Raw genomic sequence first — 21,685 nt, 5'->3', positions numbered from 1 at the left:
AGGTACTGCTTCAGAGTATTTGTCATAATTAGTTTTAAAAAAGGAAATATGCTTGACAGTGTAATTATATTCTGCTTTTACTGATGACAGAAGAACATCCTGAAAATGAAACAGATACAAAACTGTGAATAAAGTCACACTGGTGAACTGGTGTGTGAAGGTTGTAGACAGTAGTGGCACTACTCAGTGTTTGTTACCTGGCCTCCGGCTCCTGACACTGTTTTGCATGATAACAAAGTGGTAATTGGTCTGATGAAAAATGAGAAGATGCAGTAGGAATGTGTTTTATGATAATTGTACAGGGTGTTTTTTTTTTAGCTGATGACTAATGTACTTTCTACAATTTGCGTACAAACTGTTCCAACTTTGGTAGAAAGATTGTGCATTCATTTAGGGCCACGTCACGTCACAAACACTGAGGTTCAGAGTTTGACCTTGGAAACAGCAGCTTAGAAAGTAATCTCAATATCTAGGGTCCATTTAGTGGTTTTCAGGAGCTTTCAGTCACATCACATGATCTGCTGATGATGAATTCCTGTAAGCGCTCAGGACTTGACACTTGACTTATGGCCATTTTTATTGTATCAGCACATCTAATTGTCTTTGACTGCAGTTTGTCCACTGGCTGGCACACTATGTGCTACTGTTTCAAGGTTTCTAAGTTTCCCATGCGGTTGTGTGTGACCGTTTCCTCTCTCTCTGTGTTTTATCTTCCAGTACCGGATTGGGCAGCTGTACATGATCAGTAAACACAGCCATGAGCAGAGTGATCGAGGGGAAGGGGTGGAGGTCGTCCAGAATGAACCCTATGAAGACCCGGCGCACGGCCAAGGACAGTTCACAGAGAAACGAGTCTACCTCAACAGGTTGGTGGAACATGTTTCTAAATAGATTATTGTCGTGGGGGGTGGGGTGGGGGGGGGTTCACTGTATTAGCAGTTGATTTGATACATGAAAGTGATTATATTTGATGTTTGTCTTGGGCGGAATCCTCTGGCCCACAGGACAGAGTGTTTGTTGGTAAAACTAACAGAGGAAGGACGGAGGGGGTGGAGGGTAAAACAGTAGCCACCATGGTTGAACAGTTAAAGAAAAGAGCATGACCCACAGAAACTTAAACTTTGTTAACAGTAAATTCAAGATAAAAGGCATCACAAAACCACCCACACTGGTTGATTGACAGGGGATCTCTGGGTAGTGCTGAAGTGAAACACTACAGCAGTTGGCTTAGTGACAATTACTACTTTACATGTGGTGTTGGAAAACTTGGAGTACAAAGAATATTGGATATGAGCCTATCAACTTACATTCAGTCATTTGATAAGACTGTTAAGATTTGTTCACACACAGATACACACATGCTGCCCACAACAAGTTGTTACTAGCAGGTTTTCTTTGAGCTACTTATTCATCACAGTTATATATCACCCCATACCGATGCATCTCACTGCATCCTGTGAACACCTTTGTGCACCAGTATGTGTAAGTGCGTATGCAGATGCATGTGTGACACTTCCATGCACAGTCCCCTTAGACCCTCATGAGTCAGAGAGGGATGACAGAGAATAGGAAGGAAAATGTGTGAAGAAAAGAGAGAGCAAAAAGAGAGTGACAGTGGGAGGAAAAGAAAGGGGGGGAAAAAAAGACAGAGAGAAAAGAGAGGAGGGACAGAGATGCTGTGAGCTCAAATACCTGTGTCAGCGTTCACCAGGCCGGGGAACTAATTATGTTGAGTCAGCACAGCTGACAGCTCTGCTCTGCAGAGGAGAGGAAGAAAGAAGGCAGAGGGAGCAAACAGAGATAAGTTGGGCTTCCATTCAGGTATTTTCATTCACTTTGCTCTGTTTTGAATGAGGAAAGTAGAAACTAAGATAGAGCATTTTATTAACAAGTTCCTCAAATTCATGAAAAACTGTTTTTACACTTGCTCAAAGCTTTGTTTGGACAGCATTGAAATCATGGTTTGAATAGCAAAGGAAGACAAGTTATTATATAATGGAGAAGGTTTGGGATGTCTCTGCACATCAATTCAAAAGTAGCTTTAGACATTTCAAAATATAAACGGTCCTTCCATGACCTCCTAGACTGCACCCACCATATTGAACAGTCAAAGTATGTTTTAAGCAGTTTTTTGGGAAATGTAGCCAACATGTATGGAAATATCTTTACTGGTTCCTGTCCAGTTAATTTCTTTCACAACTCTTTTTTTCATTTTTAATTTATTTATTTATTTTTTTTTTTACAAGATTTCAACAGTTTACTTAAACTGTCATTACATGGAGGGCATTTTAACAGAGGAAGTGCGAAAGGAGGAAAACAGGACAGGACAGAAATGAAACAATCCAAACCACCCAAATGCTCAGCTTTTATATCCATCTATATCCATTACATCTGCTGCTTAGATGGAAAAAAAAACAAAGCACTGACCTTTCCAGAGTAGCCGACATTTTATTAAGATAAAATGTTTATTTGTCAGGACGAACACTAAATGATGCATAAACACTGCTCGCATTGCATATTGTGGTTCTCTCTGAAGTTGTGCCATGAAAAGGTGATTTATTATAGATTTGTCCGCTCTTGCTGTGTGATGGACCGGCCACCTGTGCAGGGTGTACCCCGCCTCTCGGCCAATGTCAGCTGGGATTGGCTCCAGCCCCTCCCCCGTGCAACCCTCAAAATAATGAACAGTATAGCTGATGTATGGATGGATGGATGGTCTTCTTCCTCCACTGACATTAATGCTGATAAACGCATAACGAGACAGTGCCATACAGGCTTTGTATATCCATCCGTGCTGTAAATGAAACGTACTCCTTTCTGAATGAAAAAGTGAAAAATAAACAGAAAAAAAAGCAAACACCCGCAGTGTAGGATCAGAACATAACAAGTGATTTCTTGCTGATGAAGTTCACCACTGTAAGTTTAATTAACATTTTCAGGTTACATTAAGTAATGTAAAACCAAGTTAGATAATGTTGTATATTAGTTAATAAAATGGATTTTACCATCCTGCCTCATTCAAATTGCCCTCCACCGTTGGCTCTGCAACAACTAAACATTTAGCTCTGATTCCCCAGCAGGGAAGTCAATCTGGACTCGTTCTGTCACGCTTCAGCCACCCCATTAATCCTCACAATCTGCCTCGCATTGTACTTCACTATTTGGTATGATCTCTTCCGACCTGAACATCGATTCCACGCTTGTTCCGTCAATAACCTTCATTAAGATCAGAGAGGGGATGGTTGATTCTATGATTGAATAAAGTTTTGCCTTTCCTTGGATGTGTTCAACTAAACTAGTGTTTTTCTTTCTTCTAAATACAAACAGCGGCTTTGGCGTGAAAACTCCGAACAACCACCCACAGCGCTCGCACGCTTGGCAATGTGGGCCCCGTCGCAGCAGCTATTGGCAAAGATCTCTAAAAGAACAAGGAGGGAATGGGAGAAATCAACAGATGGAGGTGTAGGAGGAGTGTCAGTCTCTTTTGTTGGGAGACTGAAAAAGAAAGAGAGAGAGAGAGAGAGAGAATGAGCGAGACTGCCAACATTCTCACAATGTGACCGTCGCAGGCTGTTTTTATTCACAGCCGTCACGATGCAGTGGGCGCCATTTTTGTCCTCCGTAAGAAACTGTCAATCCATGTCAATCAAAGGAAGTGGAGCTGAAAACAGGCTACATGAAAGCCCGTGCACTTCAGTGTTTGACATGTCTCATAAATAAATTCCCAATGCAGCCTCAATTACATTGTAACAGAGTTTAGAGTTCAAGATTGGAGAATGTCAAGCATGGACACTCAAACACAAAGTCCCCTGGGTGCACATACTGGCAGTATGCTGTACCTCTATAAACAGTGAACATATGGCAGATAATACAGGGAGATTCAGAGTGCCACAATGGGCTCAGTTTTACACTCTGTGAAATCACAGTGTGTCATTTTTACACGTTTTTTGTACAGATTAAGCAAACAAGATATAAAAAGTTATTCAGCTTTAGATGTGCCGGTTGGTGGATTTTATTTCCTCTGAACAGAGTCAGGCTAGCTGTTTCCCCCTGTTTCCGGTCTTTGTGCTAAGCTAAGCTAACCACCTGCTGGGTGTAGTTTCACACTGAAGCTACACGGGTGGTATCAGTCTTCTGATCTAACTGTTGGCAAAAAGAAAAAATAATACAGGTAAAATATAATGAAATAAAAAATGTTTTCATTACTGGTTGGTCTGGTTATTTACTCGCTAGAGTGATTTATTGTTCACAGTTATTGAAATGTTGAAAAAAATGTCAGTTATGAGTCCAGACTATCAAATTAATACAAAGTACAGCTAATGGGGAAGGGAATGTGAAAGAGCAGCACTTGCCCCTCCCTCATTACAGCCACTGAAGTGCTCTTGAGCAAAAGCCCTAAACCTGCAACTGCGGCTCAGTGGTTGTACTGGGCAGCTTCCAGGTGGGGATATGTAATTGTGTGAATGTGAAGAGGGTGTTCCTGAAAAGAGAGCGTTGTCCTCAGCTAGGATTTTATATTGTCCTTTAGTTTCTCCACTCGGAGCAGATTTTCCTTTCACGAGTGGAACAAGTTTTTGATGATCGCTGTGATAACGGAAGAAATTTCTCCCCCCATCCCAGCTTTGCTCCTAAATACTCACAGTCTCTCTCCTCATCGGTTTCTGTCTTTCTATGTCCCTCTGCAGTAAATTACCCAGCTGGGCTCGAGCAGTGGTTCCCAAAATCTTCTACGTGACAGAGAAAGCGTGGAACTACTACCCTTACACCATAACAGGTGAGCTTACCGTAAAGCTAATCAGTCTGATGCAGTTTGAAGATCTCTCGGACCAAATATTGGCCTGAGCCACACATACACACTCACCATTCACATCATATCAAATCCACTTAGCTGCTGTAAGAGAAAGAGCCCCACTGTAACACAGGAACACTTGCCTGGTGTAGAAATGGAGCATGCAATATCTCAGACTTGAATAGCTTAGCACTGCAGTCACATGAAGTGCAAAGCTTTTTTCTAAAGGTCAGCTTTCAATTAGTTTTTGGTTGGCCAAAAGTTGTTTTGTCAGTGAAAATACTGTTAACTCAGCACTCACCACTTGGTGCACTTGATGTTTTACTGGACGTTTTATGGGAGTTAGACTAGTGTGAAAACAATAGTAGGAGTTCTCTAGAAGCACAGGAAAGAGCTCTTTCTAGCACATGATCCAAGATTACTAGTCTCCACTGCATTTTTAACATGTTTTAAAAAAAAAAAAGACACCTCCAGGAAAAAGCTTTTCCACCAAAGTCCCTGTGCAACCTCAGACATGTGTTGTATAATTCAGGAAGCTCTGATGCTCAGATTTCAGCTTCTACATATGTAATTTCTGAAGGACGTGGAGGTTTTACCACGGCAAGGCTTACAGTGAGTATGGACACAGGGATCTCGAGCAGGACGCAGCAACATTGGAAATGAGAGGTTTTATATCTTTGTAAGCAAAATGTAAATGAAAGGCGAAAGGTCTGGGACCTCTGGAGATAAATGAGGATAAAACATGGATCAATACAGTCTAACCTAAACTCTAAAGTTGTAGACAGCAGCTCTAGACTGAAAAACAAAACAAAAAAAATTAGACACTGAAGATTCACAAAGGCTCTTAATAGTGACAATGTTTAAAGGTGTCTGAAGATGACAAAGTGATCACACCTTGAGTCACACCATTGCAGCTTTCTGCCCATCACTGTCAGTGTTTGCCAGGACGACACCATGTGAGAAAAGCGTGAACATGTTATTGACATGGAAACATGATAAAGCCGACATGTATTTACATCTGTGCACTTTTGCCATGAAGCAAATGTTTCTTATCCACACTGACTTACAGCGAGTGCAGCAGGGGAATAAGCTTCACTTTGTAAATCACCAGCGTTACAGACAACAGTTGTCAGGAGTTCAAGGATCAGAGCTGCAGTGGCCAGAACATATTTCTGTGATGCTTTAATGATCCTGATCTAAGGGAGACGTTTTACAAGCCGGGGAACACAGATAAAAGGGAATTTCTTTTTGATGAGAGCAAATTAGGGAAAGTAGAGGAGAAAGTCACAGAGGAGGGGATGATGTGGGGTGTTGGAGATGTGAGAGTCACTACTTTATGCAAACAAGTCTCTTTTTTTTTTTTTTATACATAGCGGCCCTCTCATTTTGTTTTATATACAGTGGAAGATTTGAGCCAGCTGTATAACTAACTGTGTCTCTGTTGTGTTTTCTCTCTCTGCTCCGACCTGATGTCTGTGTCACCCCGCTCCTCGGCCTGTAGAATATACTGTAAGTATCCTCTATGCATGTTTCACTGTTTGGCATTTAATTGAGAATTCATTTTGGGTGTACAAAGTTGGATGTTTGTCACTGGGAGCGAGCACTTTCATATTACACATAACCATTGCTAAAATAAAAAAAACACGCAGCTCGAACCAAATTTGCCATCGTAAATACTTGTTGAATGGATTTGAGTGTGAAGTATTTGTAGTTCACTCTGTTTAGAAGCTAAAATGTCTGTTTTCTTTTCTTTTCCCTTTTCTTTCAAAAAGGGATTAGTTTTTGTTAATTACAAAACCTAAAAGTCAGTCTACCTCTCCAACACAAACACACAAACAAACTGCTGGGTGTTGTCTTTGCTAATAAGCAGAACGTTAAAACACATGAAGCTTTTGCAGAACAAGCAGGCACATTTTTAAGACACGCATTAGAACGATCGGACTTAGCAATAAGGCTTCTGTTGTGCAGAGTGAGAAATGTCGACGGCATGAGTCATGTCGCTTTAGGGTGTGGGGATAAGACGGGAAAGAGGACAATGTTGTGACAACAACAAAATGCTTGATATTGTGTCTGTTTATGTGTGGGAGCGTTTTGTGTTCACGTATGACTCAATGTGAATACACCAATCCAAAGATTAGTTTGTTTTTTTTTTGTTTTTGTTTTTTTTGCCAAAAGACTCAAATATAAATTGGTCTCGGCTTTTGTGACTTTTTGACAAGGAGATAGACATAATGAAATCATTGAAATAATGTACCGTCACAGCCTGGGTTTTTGCTTTACATCATACAGAGAAGACGAACATAGAAAGAGAGAGACAGTCGGTGTCAGTGTTAATAAAAGTCTATTTTACACGCCACCATTCAAAGACGTTACAGGGAAGCGTAATAACTAAGTGGCCCCTTTTTGACAGCTCACATAAATCCCTATTTTTTTTTTTTTTTCTTTACAAATGGTTTTACAAATTTCCTTTATCCACAGTGCTCATTCCTGCCCAAGTTCTCCATCCACATAGAGACAAAATATGAGGACAACAAAGGATGCAATGACAATGTGAGTACAGTGTGTGTGTGTGTGTGTGTGTGTGTGCGTGCCTGTGTGTGTGTGTGTGCGCGCGCGTGTGGATTTTGGGGGCTGATACTGATATTTGATAACAATATACCAGCTGATATGATTTTTTCATACTAAGACATAATATTATTTTTGACTTGTGACCAAGATATGCGATGAGCAGGACATTTTACAGTTGAAAAATCAACTTGTCACTGTACCTCAAACTTATCTTTGCTGTTTCAGTACCGCAGCTTCTTGTTCCTTATCATTTTACATGTACACTGATACTGATATTACGCTTGTATCAGCCCATAGGCCCAGTCAATGAATCAGTCAGGCTCTGACAAACCACACAAATCTCTCATCTTAATGTAACACTGCTGCCTGTCTCCTGTCCCTCTCGTACAGAAATATAAATAAAAAATACAATATAACACAGCAGACATATGGTAGAAAATGAGACCTCTGTTAAAGGCTACATCATCCAGGCAGATTTGGCAATTCGCAGACCCTCCCGTGCAATCCCGTCATGTCACGATGCCAACTATACATGAGCCTTGAGAGTCGGCCAAAAACTGCTCCACTTGTTGGACAGCTAATTTCATTTGGGCTGCTGGCCTACTCTCTGTCGTTCTCTCTATATTTTACTCCACTCTCCAGCTTGTATTAGTCATCAAAGGCTGCCACTGAAGAAGCGAAGAAGAAGAAGAATGGTAGGGTGGTGTGCAACAGACAAATTGGTTGAAATATGTCATGATGGGCGGCCAGTAGGTTGATTTTACCTTTCATATTTTGCTTCAAATTGTCAGAGAGTTGCTGGTTGTATTTGGGAGACATTGCTCCCAAACTTGGCTTAATTGTCTTGACATATCTCAGAGTAGTTTACTTCTACTCATAAAGTGCAGAGAAAGACAGAGACGGACAGACGTTCATTTCAGTGATATTTTAGATTAATGCATGTTTGGTTCGACAAGACAGGGCGACACATCAAAGGAATTTTTATTAAATTTAAAGCTCAGAAATTGCCTTGAGCAAATGCACTTGATGGGTGATAACTGAAAGAAATCACAGTCGTATTGCATAAATACTGCATTTGTTTGTGTCTGTGTGTGTTTTGTGTGTGTGGTTCCATTTAGTTGCCAGACAGTTTGAGATGCCTGTAGATACAAGCATACATCTGTCCACTCAGGGTGTCTTTTCAATGTGTGTGAGCATAAAAGAAAGGATTTAGAGAGGGAAGGAAGGAAGGGAGGAAGGGTAGAACGAAGGAAGGAAGGAAGGAAGGAAGGAAATTGAAGGGAGGAAAATTGTGGATATGTGGACAGGATATGAGTGGGTGGAGGGTGTGGTAACAGCATATGACATGTAGAATTCCACAGTACTATCCCATGTAGTACACACACACACACACACACACACACACACACACACACACAAGTGTGCACATTGACTCATACTCACACACACTAACACATTAAGCTTTAACATGTATCCTGAGGCACATGTTGCTCTAGTAAAATCTCTGCTGACTCCTGAGCTACACAGCAGGCAGGATGAGAAAACACATTTCTTTCTTTCTTTTTCTTTCATGCCTCTACTTTTTCAACAGTTTGACACCTTTTTTTTATTTTTTATTTATTTATTTTTTTACCACTTGACTAGTCAAATAAAAAAACAAACAAACAGAAAACGAATGTCTTGCATCACTGCGGTTTAGGTACATATCTTCAGCTTGCAGACTCCCTAAAAATGGAACACCACGACTGTGGAGACCTCTCTGAGCTACATTCCTCTCAGAAGCCTGTCATGTTCAAGCCTCGCATCTGCACAAGTGCGTCTTCCAGTGTGACAATCTCTAGAAATTCACTGCAAAGGGAAGACGTCTTTCATTATCCTTGAAATGAAATGATTTCGCAAAAATGCTTGTTAGATTACAACCTCTAAATGGACAAATTCCTCAGCAGCAATTCACAGTGCCCTGACAAATATGCTAACAACTATTATGTACACTGATATTTCTGCCTCATTATATTCAGTTAATGGTTAAATTTGTGTGTGTAATGAGTGTGAATTGTCTCTTTTGTTTGTATTGTCCCTTTTGAGGATAATGAAATGCGGTGAGTCAGTGATTGCCATCAGCTCTCACCTAGCGTTTTAGGAGAGAAATGACCACAGACTATCTGCCTTGTGTTTGCTGTGTGTTAACAAGCTGACGAGATGAAATCTGCCAACAACTGGTGGCGTCTACACTAAAATAGTGCCGAGTATTATAAAGCACTGAACTGGGATGCAAGGTGCTACATTTACAGGTGGAAACAAGGTGACATTTGTTACGGTTCTGCACCGAGCGGCGCTGTTATCATTCATGGGATGACAAGTGTCTTCTTCTCTCTGTCTAGCTTGTTTTTTCCTTCTTTTTTTCCATCCCTTTGTCTTTCTTTCACCCGCTCACTCTGCCAGCGACCGTCTGTCTGTTCCTCTCCCCTCTCGCTCTGTCGTGGCATCACGTTAGTGTTCCAATAACGAATCATGTGAAAAGTCTTTGAAAATTTGTTTTCTCTTTTGCTTCTTTTTTTTTTTTTTTTAACTATTTGCAATAAATTCAGCTTCATGTATTTTCAGCACTCACGTATTTTATATTTGCAAAAGTGATGCACACCTGCAGATATTTTTCCCCTTTCCTTCTCATTTCACACAAATCTGTTTCCCCTCTCATTATATTGCTGTCCCTCCCAGTCACTCCCTCCTCGTCCTTGTCCCTGCCCCTATCTGCATTTGTGTTTCCACTGATTCCCCCGCCTCTCCTGCCAACCCCCCCCCACCCCTCCCCCCCATCTCTTTCTCATTGTTTACCTCCGTCAGTTTCTCCTCTCATCCAACTCTGCCTCCCCCCACTCTCTACTCATCCCAGTCTTTATTCCTGTCGCTTGGCTGCGCTCATGCATGCTGACATATCACCCTGATTGTGCCAGCAGTGCTCATCCACATTGTAAAAGTCAGAATGTGCTAAGAGGAGGAAAGGAGGAGAAAAGAAAAGAGAGAGAGAAAGGGGAGAAAGAGATGTATATATCTGCCAAGAGAGAAATTTCACAATTCAGTTGGGTGGCGAAGCTCCAAAATGATTGGAAAGCATGTAGTGACTGGTAATATGATAAATAATAAAAACAGAATCTGTGTTTGCCAGAATGTTTATGTAATATACTTGGGTTTTATCAGCCGGAATCAGAAAGTGAGGCTACAACAGAGATGAGAACGACACCCAGTAGAGTCATGTTATTACTTAAACTAATTTCAATTGTCAGCTGCTGAGAGGCTGCTCCTGCCTGCTGGGGAATTAATTTACGACTCAGGAAATAATGAAGTTTGAGAAGGGAGTGAGTGCTCATTTCACAGAAGTGAGTGCTCAAACTCAAAAAAAGATGATGGCTGAACTCTTCAACTCTCCAACTGATCAGACATGAGGAAGAACTGAGGACAGGCAGTTTACTCAGAGCTACATACAAGAGCTCTGTGAAATGAAATCCTCAGAATACAAACCTTCACTTCAGTCAGAGACACTTTTGACTAGAAACTGAGATAAATTTCACTTAACAATCTTGACCGCCACAATATTTAGCCCAAAATGTGTCAAAATAAAGTGTTTGACAACATCTTGCACTGGACAGCAACAAATTTTTTTTTTCTCAAAATCTCTCAGATATCAGAAGCTTGTTGTGTATCTTAACTTAAAGATAAATCTCTTAAATGAAGCCCATGTCCTCTAACCTCACTCTAAATGCACACATACAGATTTCCCCCTGGATCTCCAGTACATGGCAGGCACTGTGGTGAGAGAGCTCTATTCAAGGATGCTCTCATGACATAGATTACTAGGCTACATGACTATAAATTGATTGATAGATAGGTTTGGATAGATGGATAGATAATGTGCAGTAATGTAAAAGTATATAGACTCACATTTGATTTATTGCAGTAGAAGGTTCCATTAAATCAACTACATCAGAGCTAATGAAGAGAAGCTAAGAAGGAAATAAGGAAGTTACTCTCACTTTTTGTACAATCAACTGTCTGTCTTAACAACATGTGACACAGTAATTGCAATCAGTTGGCACAGTAACAAATTGAAGACATGGGCATAGAGCACCTCCTAGTGGTTGTGCAATTAACTACAATGTGTTCTTGTGGCTTTTCTGAGTGATGACGGGACATTGACTGACACTGTCAAGCACTAGTAATGGTATGAATAATTTCCCGTTTTTGAGTCAAGCAGTAAGGTAGATTTTCTGGCCTGATTTCTGATGAAACCTGGAAAGGACATATTTCTGGAGAGCGTTTTATGTGGGGAGACTACTCTGACTGGCAGGCGGAGGCAAACCGGTCTGTTTTGGTTTCAGATCTTCGACACCGAGCTGAAGGAGCAGGAGAGGGAGGTGTGCTATATCGACATCGCCTACGATGAGATCCCTGAGCGCTACTATAAAGAGTCTGAGGTGAGCTTGTGTAGGTGTGTGTTTGTGTAGATGCTCGTGTCTATCGGGAGTTAACGCTATCAGAGAGGTGTAAGTAACTGTATTGTTGAATCAGTAAATGCAGTAGTAAAACGATGTGATTGAAGAAACTGTTTCTGTCCTGTTGGGATATTTTTTTTTCTCTGTGTTTAAACTGTTTTATGTCTAATAATTATCCTGTGACGTTATTAGTATTATGATTATCTGTTGAATTTGTTGTTGAAATCCAAACTCTTGCTCTAATACAAACTTTGGGGACTTGAGAAATCTCAAGTCAATCCCACCCAGCATTCATCTGTTGCCTTTTCATACTTCAGAGTCTGTGAAGTGAAAGATCTAATAATTGTCTTCATAGCTGTTTGATAACAGATTGCCTCAGCTCTAATGAGCCTGGAAAGACATTCTCCAAGGACCAGAGGGGTTAATGCAGATGGTATTTAATACTGGCGTTCAGTCATGCATCTAATTTAAGGCTCTCCCTTAAGTATAACTCCACTGGGGTGCAGAAACAACGATGCCTGAAGGTTTGGGTTAATTATGGTAATATTAAACGTGTTCATGCTCCCGCATTGCAGGACTTGCGATATTTCAAGTCAGACAAGACGTCGCGGGGGATGCTTCAGGAGGGCTGGAGGGACACCCAGAATCCCATCATGTGCTCGTACAAACTGGTCACTGTCAAGTTTGAGGTGTGGGGCCTACAGACACGAGTGGAGCAGTTCATACACAAGGTGAGAGGTCGATCATGGGATGAACGCTGCCCCTCTCATTTTAGCCAGTAGTTGAACTTGCATCATGTATTTTAATGGTTACACCTATCCTGCTTGGCATGGCGAAGTTCATTTGTTTTCATCCAGTTATTCGAACAGTTTGGTCAAACTTAAAAAATAAGGCTGCCGATATTCTATCATTTTCATATTCCAGCAAATCCCATAAAAACACGAAAATCAACAGTGCATTAGTGCATCTCTCAAAACTTGTCTGTCTTCCCTACCCTGTGTCTGACACTCAGCACCGAGCCCATTCATTCTTACTGAAGACATGAATATTTTATAAAAAGGAGTGTTATATTGTCTGTGCTACTGTAAATGTCTCAATGAATACCACTTCTTTCACATCTGGTTTCATGGAAAAATACAATTGAGTTTGGATTCTTATTTAAAATCTCAAAGACTTGAGAGGAAGATAACTTAGACTAGACGATCATGCATCCACAGCATGAATCTTTAAACATGATCACACTCAAAAATAAAAGGCGGTTGTGTGACTATTTACTGATCATCTTTGTGTTATAGGTGGTTCGTGATGTGCTGCTGCTGGGACACAGACAGGCGTTTGCCTGGGTGGATGAGTGGATCGGTAAGTCCTGCTGCCTATGCACTACGCACTTCACAGCCGTTGGCACATTTCAATTTTTCAGTCATCAACTGTTTACTCACTCTCAGTTATGTTTAGTTAAAGCATGGAAAATCAATCATTTTATGAATCCATTAAAGGTTCTTCTAAAATAGAGCAGCTTTTTTTTTTATTATCGCTGTACAGTGTGAATGATTCCTTACGTGAACCTTAAATGTGCTGTGTAACTGTTTATTCCTTAAAATGTTAGCACTTGATTTTATAAACCACTGTTGTGTGATTACCATTTATTTACCAGTTAGTGTGCATGAAAAATCACTCCATCTGCATCTAACCCCTGTCACTGCCAGCTCATTCTCCTGTAGCATGGATCCTCCTCTGGGTGTCAGCACTAACCCACTAATAACAAACACTGTACTCCAGTATCCAGGCATGGTCAGTGTTTGTTTCAAATGAAACCTGCACGATGAAAATAACTCTCAAAACCATAACCTTTCATGTTTCATGATAGAGAAATTCATGCAAATCACTCAAGAGTAGACACAGTACTGCCAAACATAAAGTAGCAAGAAATGTATGTCTACCAAACCTGTGTGTATGGTCCAAACCTTGTCAGACAAGTACATGAAGGAAAAATTGGAAATTTACATCAGCAGTGAATGATCCTCTTCCTGACACATGAAAGCTGCCTCTGTCTGTCTCTCTGAGAGTCTTGTTGCACAAGAGGCAGCCCTGTTTGCATCCACAAGTGGCTGCAACACATTCACTCACTCTCAACTGCTGAGCCTTTCCCATAGCTGTAAGGCATACAGATAATAAACCCATTATCTTTGTCATGAAACAATTCCTCTTCTCTCCTTTCTATAACTGCTAATCCTTACACCACAACTCCCTACAAAATGGATATTTTTTGAAGTACTTCCTAAATCTTTTCACATGTGAAAGATTTTGCCCGTGGAGTAATTGAGCCCTTGTGGGTATTGCTGTCTTGTGCTTACAATAATCCAACCTCTTCAGTGGGTGTGGATTGTTCATGCTTTTTCTTACTCTTGAAAGGTCCATGACCCCACTCTTCCTTTCTTCTTTCCTGGTGTGGCTCGGATATGTCTGGCTGTCTCCTGAAAACTCTCTGGGTCATGGGAAGCTAGCACTTTAACCTGTGAAGCTTTAACTGAAAAAAAAAAAAAAAAGCTCTAATCATCCGTTAAAAACTCTATATTCACGCACGGAATGCACCTTTGCCATCTAATCCTCTCCTCCCCCACCCTCTTAACTGGAGCGCCATTGTAGAGGAGTTACCAACCTTTCGATCCTCGTTCCACCCCTCCCCCCTTCTTCCAGATATGACTTTGGATGACGTGCGGGATTACGAGAGACAAATGCATGAGAAAACCAACATTAAAGTTTGCCTTGAGCAGCAAGAACATTCCACAACAAACCCATCTTCATTGGATGACATAGAGATCCATGACAAAGCCAGAGTATGTGTCTTTTTCATTGTTTCTTCACTCCATTGTCCCTCCTCTGTCTCATTTTTGAACCGTTAGTGACTTCTGAGGCTGTCACAGTTGCACATCTGTCCACATATATCCACTCATTCTGTCCCGCATTTAGTCAAGCTATGCATATATGAAATATGCTAGGAATATGTTTAGTCAAACAGGATCTGAAAGGTTATCTAGGAAATAAGGGTATTGTGATATACCTGTATTGACAATAACCAATACCAATTATATCTTAATATAATTTAAGATAATATCATTATCATGAATTCTTTTGGCCACAATAATCATGTAGTGAAAATGAGATATTGTGACAGCCCTACTAGGAAAGATTTGGCTACACATATGAACACTAGAAACATCTTGGTTATTAAAATAACACCACCTCAACTTCTTGGTTTTTGAACCTGTGTTCTTTTCAGCATTGTTTTGACAATGCCTGTGGCTGCAGTAATGACAGGTTATTGAAATCTCTAGTCCTTTCAATTGTCTACAAAGGATTAAAAAAACAAAATACAAGCCACTTTCCTAATTCTTCATCTCACTGGTCTTTAACAATCTCTTTCCTGTCTAGACATGACAATGGATGAGGTGAGAGAGTTTGAGCGCACCATCCAGGAGGCCACCAACCAGAAGATCGGGATGTTTCCCCCGTCCATCTCCATCAGCGAGACGCCCCTGTCCTCCTGTGCCCTCACCGGCCCTGCCAGCGCCCCCTCCACTCCCATGTGCACTGATGCGCCTGAGTCCCTCTCTGTCCCCAAGGACCGACCCCGTAAAAAGTCTGCTCCGGAAACCCTGACCCTTCCTGACCCTGTACCAAGTGGTGCCCCTCAGGGCTCTACCCTGAGCCCTGTATCCGTTTCAAACCACCTCCAGTCATCTACACCGCCCTCATCCAACTCTGATCTTGCTGAAATGGATGAACAGTAGAGGGACCTTGGGATGTCAGACCCCTTGCTTAACTTATCCCCCAAACCCCATTGTCTTAGTAGCCCAATGAGACTAGCCTAACCTCCAAACACCAGTGCCCAGACGTTCAAGTTCTCTAGCCATATCCAATGATTTTCCATAATCCTGGACACACAGCAGTCGCTCTAGATGTCTTCATCATTGTCATTGATACCATCCAGGCAGCTGTAGGCTCAGCCACTCTGACGTGGCTGACTTCCTCTCGCTGTGAGTCAAGCCAGCTACATGACTTATCTATTACAACAACCACCGGTGATGTCTAATCAAAACAAAGAGCATCCATAATTATTTTGGTTGAGCGGCAGTTCATTATGTTATATGAATAAATTATTCTCATTGTTTCCTTAGTTATGTTTTCTTCAATCAGATGAGCTGATTGCTTTCAAGCTATTGAACTATGAAGTAGTTGCCTTAGCACCACAGATTCAGTGGTGTTTATTAGTTTTGACAATGTGTGCAAATGAATGACGAATATAATCCCTTTTCAGTCTGTAAAATGGCTGTTATGTATTAAATTAGAAATGAAATCAATGACACACAAGTGGAGTAGCACAGTAGACCTAATATGTTAGACTAACACACACAAGAAAGACAGCCAAGTGGCCTCATGAAACTACCGCCTAGCAACTGTGTCCTGAGCCATCCAGACTGGCCTGTGGATCAGATTGCATCCATCCTTTTCCATCCCAAACTCTAATTATACAACAGATGCAAGATCAGTACAATCATAGAGAGTTTACACCTCAGGTCTCCCCGACTCTACCTGGCTCACACTCCAAAGGCAGGGATATTACTGAACCTTTCTCTCCCTGCTTATTGCCAAACAGCCACATTTTATACCTCCACAGATATTATAATACAGCAACTATTGTATGTATTATACCAGTCTACTTAACCCTTATAATGTTTACACATCAGAAACCTTGGAGCATTTGCATATTAGCGGTAACATTTTAGGTTAAGCTGTTGTTATAGCTGCACTTGCAGTTCTAGCATGACAGTTAAATGATTCTAAAAGTAAATTTGTTTAAGTTTATTACTGCATACATGTTACTCAAGTTGACTGAGAGGTCAGTACAACAACAACAACAACAACAAAAAAACCTTAAGTGAAATGTTGCCTGAAATAATGCTGGACATCTCATTTGACATAAACGTGATCCAATTTTATCAAATCAGCTAATCATTTGAATGTCATATGTAGGAACAAGGCCATTTTGGAGAGTTTTTAAGCAGAGACTGATCTTTGTGCACAGTGGAGGTGATGAAAACCCAAAGCGTGATTTGAGGAGAAGGGCACGTGCATCAAGCTGACTTGAGTATGTGCTTTGTTAGCTGCATAGCATTTGCAGAAATGCTGATACTTTTGCTTTGCCATTGCTGGCTGGTAATGGCGAGCCAGTGCTTTGAGAGCATAAAATGATTTCCAAATGGGAACATCCTTTGCAGTGACCCATATTTTGTGCTGGGCTTGTACTGCTAATTTCCATCTAAAACCCTAAAGGAGAAACAAATACATGAAGACAGAAAGTTATTCTATGATGGAAAACCCTCTTTTTCCATTCGATGATATTATTCAAAGAAAGGGTTTTTATATGCTGCATGGAATGATCACAACATACATACATATTATGTGAAGTATATATATGTATATACTATAAATGGCTGGATTGGTACAGTACATTTGGTGATGCAACCGTTTGGAAAAAAAAAAAAAGTCAATGCTAACTTTGGAAGCTCTGTACTAATTTTGTATAATAGAAAAAGCAGATTATGAGTGAAACATAAGCATGCCCAGAGAATATACTGCAGGCCTACAAACTCTTTCAACTCAGTGCCTCTGCATGCAACAATTGTATTGTCACCTACATGTGTGTAAACCAAAATCTCTTATAATTCAGCTAGAGAAACACAAAATTTCATTGCATTTCTTTGCCTGTTTTCTATCTCAAATGTTACATTTTAACCTAGAATAAAAATGGGCCGCAGCCCCACACACAGTAGCTGCACTACAACATAATCAGATCAAATCAATCATATCAAACTACATCATCAGACTTTCAAATAACAGGGCTAACTTGTTATTATTTTTTTAGGAAACTATTTTTGTTCCCCTACTCATGCTAATTACTTCTAACTTTACAGCGCAAAGGCATTTTGCACTTTCCAGTCCTTGAGACCTTATTTGACAATGAAGGAATGTGTTACATTACAGTCTTGCTGGGTTTGTTGGACCAAAGTCCTATAATACAGCATAATGACTTCAAAGACAGCAGGTCAAAGAGAGAGAGAGAGTCCTCAGTGGTCTTGCCATAAAATATTGTTAATATTATGTACAGTTTCTCACTTGCTTTTGTTAAAAACACAAAACAAACTGTAGCTATTTATCTGTAACTGTAGCTTTTGTCTTTGCCTTTTGAGGATACACATGTTATATACCAGTCACTGGCCCTCTGTATTGATCTATTATGTATAGATTATACATATTTACAACTCTGGTATTGACCATCTCTCTTGTCAGGAACACAGAGATCCAGGGATATGTTTGATCTGCCATGGGCTATTAAAAATAATGCAAAATATCCAATTGTGTAACATAAAGCTCTGCTCTGTTTAAAAGAGTAACATATTAGGTATTGTAAATACTGTTGTTAATGACTAATAGAGTAGGTTTCTTACATTGAATCTGTTGCATTGCTGATGTGAACATGAATGTGGTCAAAGATCTGAAATAGACAGAGAAGGATATTATTTAGTGTTTGTGTGATGATGACACCTTCACAGACATGATTTAAAAGTTTGTTTTAATCTAGGGAGTAATATGTGTCTGTATCTATGAAGTCATTGTCATCTATTGAGGATACTGCATTCAGTTAAGTTTGCTCTTCGCAATCGAGTATCAAGACTCCTCATTGTAGTGGTGTACTTCTGACTATCCAGTTGCTTTTGGTGACCCTGCAGGGCAAAATTATTTGTACAAGTTGTAAAACAAAATGAAGCTTTTCTTGGGTGGTTGCTTTGACGTTTATTGCCATATTAATTCAGAGGTGATTGGCTTTTCTGTTGTTTCTTTGCTGTACTTTGATTTTGTGGTTGCTGTATTGTTTGAAGGAAAAATCTAAATGAGTATTTTTTTGGATAAAAGGACCAAGCTCTGCAAACCCTGCTCCCCTCTTCCTGATACAGTTTGCATTCGACCAGGCTGTTGTGCTGTGTCCTGATAACTGGGACCTGTCTCACCATTCAGGATCACTGAGTTGGCTGGAGAACTACACTGAGTACAACCAGGAGCAGCACAGTGTTCTTCTGTCTGTGTCAGAGATCAGATGTGGTTCTAGCTTTTCCAGCTTTCTTCATTAATCCTGCTTTGTGAAACAGACTCCAGAGTTGCCGCTCTTGACCGGCTGCTGGAAGTCGCTCTTAGTTCTTCCACTTTAACTATTATTGTATTTGTTATATTTTTACTGCCCTTTGAGGTTCATTTGGTTCTTTGTTGTAATTATTGTTTTACCTTTTTCTGAAATAGACAAATAAACTTTACTAGCTATTGCAACAGTGTTTTTATTCATTCTGTTCTCCACACATGTTTCACATAATCCCTTTATATATGTTTTGTCGATGAAAACCATACCATGCTGCTTGCCGCAGTATCTTGCTACTGTATGGCTCCTGAAGAAGCCTGACCTTTGCCCTCTTTACCACCAGCTGATGGTGATGTTCACTGAACATGGCGTTGGGGAATCCTCCCTAAACAGAAGTGGTTTTAGCAGCAACAACTACTTAATGTATCAAAGGTAAAAGCAGCCATTAGGCAGCAGAATGGAGGCTGTTAGTGTAATATTATATTATTGGATTTTTATTACTGATGTATTTCTGTGTAAGTAGCATTTTAATACTGCAGCTGGCCAAGATGGAGCTAATTTGATTTACTTTGTACTGTTGGTTAGTTTAATCTTTAACAAGGAATCATATATTATAACCTGACAATATGCTTTCTATGCAGAATTTGTGTCTGTACTAAGTACAGATAAAGTACTATGGCTGACAGATGAATTCAACAGAGTAAAAAGAACAATATTTTTCTCTTAAATGGAAATACACACGTTTCCTCTGTTGCTGTCAGTGTTTATTTTTAATCATTTCCTTTTCCTAGAGTACCAGGTACTTTCTCTTGTTGGTTGATAGACATCCTTGCAAAGTTATGAAACTGCAAACTTAAATTCAATTAGTCAGGGCAAGTTTAAAGAAACAAGGCACATAAGTTGCACACATGGAAAAATGATTTGTAGAGATGATGGTTTCTGATATGAATTGCATATGCAAGTTTCTTAAAGGTGTAATGTGTAAGATCTGGCCAGACTGTAAAATGGTAAAAAAAAATTAACTAACAGTATCAATAGTATGTGAAGGAACCGCATTGATGATGTCATCACCATGACCTCCATCTATTGTATTTCAGAGATATATCTACTGAAATGACCATGCTAACCAACTAGCTGCGTCCCGGGCCGTGTTGTAATACCACTTTATGACACAAGATGCTGTGTGAGTCAGTGTGGCGTCTAGTCTGCCCTCAGCCCACGAAGAAGAAGAACTTCCTCCAGAACTTGAAGTTACGCTACAGCCCCCGGCTAAAACAAAAAAAGGGGCCGACTTGCATCACGAGTTTTTTCAACACTTTTGTACATAGTTTTTTTCATAGTTTTATTTTTTGAATATGTGTATCTATGTATATTTATCTTTTTGACTGTTGCAGTATTTTACCTTTTATTGTCATTTCCTATTGTATATTGCACCAAACACCAAGCCAAATATCTTGTAAGTAAAAACCTACCTGGCAATAAACCTTATGTTCTGATTCTGCCTTTGTGATGATGTCATCATCCCTTCCTCATGCTGCTGTAGCCTGACACCCATGTGTCATGCAGTATTCCCTTGCCTTCATATTTTTATCGGTAGATAAAAATATACTGTTTATATTAAAAGTACTTGTAATTTGTTTCAGTGCTATCAATAATTTTACTATCAACAATAAATGCACATATAAATGATAAATTATAAGGAACATGGGGAAAACGCCAACATGATTAACTGGACAGGGGCAAAGAGGTGAAATGCTGGCCCGTATGAAGGTGGAGCAAGTAGCACAATCTTACACATTACACCACTAAAGCCAGCAGCTAGCAACTATTACAGGCACTTCTGCATTAGCTTACTACCTTAATTATGTCTGCCAAAAGAAATGAGGGGAGGCTCATGATGATGGTTTCATTCAAGAAAATAAAACATCTAATTAAGTACAAGGAATGATAAGTAAATTAAACACGCCTGATGAAAAAGGAACGAAAAAAAGATCAGGACACTTGATTCATGCTTTTGCAATTGTCACATTTACAGTGTAATTTCCATTTACTTCCACAGGAGCGAAACTTCATCACTGATCCAGAGACAGTGATGTGCTCAAAATGTGCCCTCCAGTGGATGTTGTGTTAACCGCAGCTGTAGTCACAGATGGGAGTTGTAGTCACAGAGGAATTTGTAGTCATACAGGAGTGGTAGATTCTCTAAGCCTGTCCCTCATGTTTCCACACTTCCTACTCTGTCCACAACAACCAGCGCTACATTCCGTGAACAGCAGGAGGCGCTGTAGGTACACACTGTGATGTTCTTGCCCTCTGCTCCAGCCACTTTGCTAGTGTTGAGCTTTTTGATTATACACTGCTTGGGTTTTCTTGGTCCTAGTCATGATCATGATCATACCACAACAGTTGGAAGGAAGACTGACTACTGTATTTTGAGATTTTTTTATTTTGCTCCGGGGAACACACTTGTGTGTATCCACTGCCAGCACCAGCTCTGTCTCTCTACATAGAGTCATTTTTGTATCATATTCAGATTCAGTCTAGACAGAGGCAACTATAGCGGAAGTTTTTTGCGATGATGTCAATATGACATCAGCAGGTCTTTTCTCTGTCTGCGTGACATGCGTGAGAAATAGGTGAGATGCT

General features: G+C 40.3%; 1 protein-coding gene across 2 annotated transcripts in view; it reads left to right on the top strand.

Annotated features, from left to right (window-relative positions):
• pitpnc1 (phosphatidylinositol transfer protein, cytoplasmic 1) overlaps positions 1 to 19,230 on the top strand; it is a 75,065-nt gene extending 55,835 nt beyond the window's left edge. Inside the window, exons 2-10 of one of the 2 annotated variants that reach the window (XM_022755463.1) lie at positions 718 to 866; positions 4,686 to 4,774; positions 6,291 to 6,298; positions 7,268 to 7,339; positions 11,734 to 11,829; positions 12,423 to 12,578; positions 13,143 to 13,206; positions 14,545 to 14,684; positions 15,280 to 15,369. In XM_022755463.1, coding sequence (XP_022611184.1) covers positions 718 to 866; positions 4,686 to 4,774; positions 6,291 to 6,298; positions 7,268 to 7,339; positions 11,734 to 11,829; positions 12,423 to 12,578; positions 13,143 to 13,206; positions 14,545 to 14,684; positions 15,280 to 15,285 — 780 coding nt within the window. In that variant the 3' untranslated portion in view covers positions 15,286 to 15,369. Of the gene's footprint in view, positions 1 to 717; positions 867 to 4,685; positions 4,775 to 6,290; positions 6,299 to 7,267; positions 7,340 to 11,733; positions 11,830 to 12,422; positions 12,579 to 13,142; positions 13,207 to 14,544; positions 14,685 to 15,279 lie in introns of both variants that reach the window. The other variant, XM_022755462.1, reaches the window with a different exon arrangement.
• Positions 19,231 to 21,685: the final 2,455 nt, after the last annotated feature.

The sequence above is a fragment of the Seriola dumerili genome, unplaced genomic scaffold, assembly GCF_002260705.1.
Source record: "Seriola dumerili isolate Sdu_G_001 unplaced genomic scaffold, Sdu_1.0 BDQW01000230.1, whole genome shotgun sequence".
Classification (NCBI taxonomy): Eukaryota; Metazoa; Chordata; class Actinopteri; order Carangiformes; family Carangidae; genus Seriola; species Seriola dumerili.
This window is presented reverse-complemented; position numbering and strand designations above follow the sequence as displayed.